Genomic DNA, 4,631 nt, shown 5'->3' on the forward strand with positions numbered 1-4,631 from the left:
AATGTCCAGTGCATCCGAATCCACGGACTACCTGTCAAGAATCCATGACATTCAGATAGCACGATTGAAGCAAAGTGAAGAAAAAACAGAGCTAAAACAACAGAACATTGAGTTCATGAAGTAAGTTGAACTGAAGAAGTTGGAGGTTCAGTCCAAGGAAATAGAAGTGCAGCAAAAAAAGTTGATGATGGAAGATAGGAAGCAAAAGGCAGAAGAGCTCAACAAACTGTTTGCCATGGATATGGATGCTTTACCAGAAGAGATGAGAGCTGTATACACGGCGATGAAACAAGGTTTAATCGAATATTTCATCAAGAATCCTGTGTGACGAGTACTAGTGTATATCATAAGGTGTTTGTCACCTTTGTATCGGCTTACCGTAGTCCTCTGTGTTTGGACATGTCTATTTTAGAGTGGTTGAACAATTCGTTATTTGTTTGACTTAATCAGTTTGTTTTCGAACATTCGTTCAGTTCACATTATTGATATTGATAATAAGGATTTTCATACATTACTTGAGGTCACGAAACATATTGAAACTTATTTGTACCACAGCCATTACACTAACAAGGAACCATGACTTATGAACTACGGACATACAAACCACAGACGACTACTAAACCTGGTACACATCATGTAGTTCATAATTCAAAGAACATAACATTGGTGTAGCACTTAATTCGGAAACAAAGCATCAACCCATGGCGCCTCGACGAGCCCAGAGGTGTTCTACGAGGTTGTGCTGTAAAGACAAGTATGTTGCCTGACAAGTGATGTCCTGCTCCGGATCGTTGGGTAACTCGGAGCGGATATGATTGTTGAGCCATTCGTTGCGGCCCTCACCAGTATTGTTGCACGGTTCAGGAGGCCCTGTAGGCCCAATGAAGTCGACATTAGCTGCACCATCTCCTTCGTCCTCGACAATCATGTTGTGCATAATAATGCAAGCAGTCATCATCTCTGCGAGGTGATTACGATCCCAACCGTAAGCAGGTCCACGTAGAACAGCCCACCTTGCCTGCAAAACTCCAAAAGCTCGCTCAATGTCTTTGCGACAACTCTCTTGCTTGGTTGTAAAGTGAACCTTTTTCTCCTCAAATGCGTGGCGAATAGCTTTTGCAAATGTAGGCCAATTTGGATATATTCCATCTGCTAAGTAGTATCCGAAATTGTAAGTAGTCCCATTAATAGTGAAGTTCACTGGTGGCATCGTCCCATTACGTAACGGATCAAACACAGGTGACCGATGAAGCACGTTTAGATCATTGTTGGTACCAGGCATTCCGAAGAAGGCATGCCAAATCCACAAATCGTACCCAGCGACTGCCTCTAGTATCATTGTTGGCCTAGAATTGCGCCCACAAAATTGTCCGCGCCATGCAGTAGGACAGTTGCGCCATTCCCAATGCATACAATCGATAGAGCCTAGCATACCAGGAAACCCCCTCTCTGCGTTTACACGTAGTATGCGAGCAATGTCGTCGTGGTTAGGGATACGAAGGTATCGTTCGCTAAACGAAGATATGATTGCGCGACAAAAACGGATAAGGCAGTCCCTAGCGGTAGTTTGTCCAATCTGTATGTACTCATCTACCGCATCGGTGGGTAACCCGTACGCAAGAATACACAATGCTGCACAAACTTTTTGCAATGGACCAAGCCCTGCTAAACCTGTTGCATCACAACGAATAGTGAAGTATTCGTCTTCTCGCTGAACGGCACGAAGGATACGTAGGAACAACGGACGATGCATCCGAAACCTATAAACGAAAATAAACCAAAAAATGAAAAAACAAACCTACAAATGAAAGTAAAATCATAACTTAGGAAATGTACCTTCGACGAAAAACATGTGCTGGATACACAGGATTTGGTCCGAAGTAGTGATGTTTGATGAGATTTTCTCCAGCACCGTGGTCCCTATGGATGACTCGGCGAGGAAATGCGGAGCGCCTACGGCGCGTGCTCGTGTCTCCTTGTACAAGGTGCTCAACATGTTGGGCAAGCAACAAGGTTTCAATCTCATCGTCGGAATCGTCGGATGACGAGGAGAACACAAGGCTTTTCAATGACTCCATGACGACCTCAACTACGAGTACGAACTACGGACTTCTTATGGAATGGCGGATGATATAGAAGAGGTGAGTGTGTAGATGAGTGGAGCTAAACCCCAGGGTACCTTATTTATAGGTGCCCTAGGTGTGTGAAGGAAGCCAGACGGTCGTGGCTTCCGGTATAAGCCAGTCGTGTCGTGGAAGCCACTGGTGTCGTGTACTGGAAGAATGAGAATTTGTATTTCTAAAAACCATAAAATCGTAACGTATTAAAACTAACGTATTAATAGCAATTATTAAGTTCGCTAATTACATGTAGACCGAAAATGCCCCGTGTACTATGCAAATAATTAATAAAAATAATTTTAAGATTTCATGGTAGTTGAGTTAGTTGATGAGGAAAGTATATAATATTGGTGTGGTGGGGTATAGAGGATTGTTATAGGGGGAACCGCTGTAGAGCGTGGAGATATAGGGGGAGAGAGATTGCTGACGTGGCACGTGAGTGGGAAATAGGGGGACAAATTTAGGGGGAACCGCTGAAGACAGTCTGAAGGCACCGCCACCAAAAACGGAGGGAGCCGTCTCCGTGTCCGGGCAAAAGAGCGTCACGCGCCAAGCACAAGGACGCCATGCAGCTGCCAACTGCCTCTAGAAACGGGGCAGAGCGTGGACCGGTCCGCGAACGTGAGCGGGCGTCGGCTGCTGGCCCCACAGACCCACCTCTGGCAGCTGCTGCGCGTGCTGCCGCCCCACGACCACGAGGCCGCCGCCGGTGCCAGTGCCACCCAGTCCCACGGCCACCTGCGCGCGCATTCCCTCCTCCCTTCCACCGCCGCTGTCCTCGTCCTCCGCGCCAGCGGCGGGCAGCCGGTGCACCTGGGCGCTCCCGAACACGGCGGCCACCACGACCACCCCATCCGCGGCAGTCATCTCCCCCGCCAGGGTCCCGCCGATCACCTGCCCGCCCTCCCCGGCCAGCGACACCGAGAACGCCGGCGCGGACGCCGACGCCGACGACGACGACGGCACCACGGTCCCGGACAGCGCCAGCACCTCGAACCGCCCGTGCAGCGTGACCGCGGCGGAGGACGCGGCCAGGCGCAGCGTGACGGCGGCGACGGCGCCGCGCCCGCAGAGCACGGACACGCCCACGCGGCGGCGGCGCGCGAACGCCGCCACCGCGCCCACCACGTCGCACCCCGCCGCCAGCTCCAGCACCACGGGCCGCATCGCCGCCTCGCTCTCCCGCGTCACCACCACCGGCGGCTTCGGCTTGTTCTTGGACCCCAGCGGCCGCCCCCGCGGCTTCTTCTGCGCCGTAGCCGTCGCCGTCGCGGGATCCACCAGATCGGTGGCGCCGGACGACGCCGTCTTCTCGCCGGCCATGTCGGACGCCGAGGCTAGCTTCCTGCTGGACGGAAACGAAACACACTTGTGTTGTGTTTGTGTATTGCGAAAGCGAGGTGGAGTGGTATTTGTAGAGAGATCCAAGGGAGGGAGAGAGAGAGAGAGAGCAGAGGACTCGCAGTCGCAGTGAGAGAATGATCTCCACCGTTGGTTTGCCCGTGCTCACGGCTCTCGAAGCCTGCTGGGACGACGTCCAATCCCGTGGCTGCTCTGCCGCTTTTCGCCATGTGTCTCGTTCCGTCGAATCAAAATCTGAGAGGGGAGGCGTCGGCATGCAGCCTGGAGCAAGCAACGGTGTAGTCAAAGGCAGCGTCGGGGACGGCTGACCGCGGCAACAGCCTGCCTGCGACAATCATCCCCGTCCATGGCGTCGCCGAAATGGGTCGCTTCTCCGAACTTGGAACAGATGATCTTCAAGATTTAGCGTTCACGAAGATTTTGACCACGCATCCCCTCCTTACTATTCAAAATGGATCCCCTGGAATTCGGATTGAGTCGATGATGCATGACGGGAAGCAGGGATTGAAATCGATGATGCATGATGGGAAAGCAGAAGCCTCAAGATTGGCATCTTCTACCTGGCTGCCGTCGCGGTCGCGGCATGGCATGTTTCTGCGGCCCGCTGTATGCTGTCACTCTCTCTCTCTCTGTGCGTGCTCCTGGTCCTGATGGCTGCAGGCCGCGCGCAGTCCACTTCGCCTCGACGCGCAGCCGCCTCTCTCGCAAGGGTCAAAAGGCTGGAAACGTTGAGGCCGTAGTGCTCCTCGTGGCCTGCTGCAGCTGCAGTTTTCTCCGTCCCTGCTGCTTCTCTAGGTAGGCTAGTGTCGCGCGTGCTCCGTGGCCGCAGGCGCACTGAAGCAGCCAAGCCTGTACAGTGTACGACCACTCCACACCAGAGTATCTATCTATCTATCTGATCAGAACTCGACTGCCCTTCATGCTGAGAGCGTCGCCTGTATGAAAGGTTTGGAGCTGGCTGCTTTCCTTGGAATGCAAAATGTGATGATTGAAACCGATGCTGCGATCCTGAAGACGGCGTTGACCTCACAAGAATATGACCTCTCTGCTTTGGGCGTAGTATTCAAGGAAATAAGGAGTAGAATGATTTCTGAGTTTGCTTGCTGTATTGTATCTAAATGTCAAAGAACCTGTAATTTAGTTGCTGAC

General features: G+C 52.1%; 1 protein-coding gene across 1 annotated transcript; it reads right to left on the reverse strand.

Annotated features, from left to right (window-relative positions):
- Positions 1–2,311: 2,311 nt before the first annotated feature.
- Positions 2,312–3,837, reverse strand: LOC111591134 (AT-hook motif nuclear-localized protein 17). The gene has a single exon (XM_023301998.2). It carries the CDS (start codon positions 3,441–3,443, stop codon positions 2,706–2,708), a length of 738 nt encoding a protein of 245 aa, XP_023157766.1. The 5' UTR covers positions 3,444–3,837; the 3' UTR covers positions 2,312–2,705.
- Between the last annotated feature and the right edge of the window lie 794 nt (positions 3,838–4,631).

Source organism: Zea mays, chromosome 3 (assembly GCF_902167145.1).
Source record: "Zea mays cultivar B73 chromosome 3, Zm-B73-REFERENCE-NAM-5.0, whole genome shotgun sequence".
NCBI lineage: Eukaryota > Viridiplantae > Streptophyta > Magnoliopsida > Poales > Poaceae > Zea > Zea mays.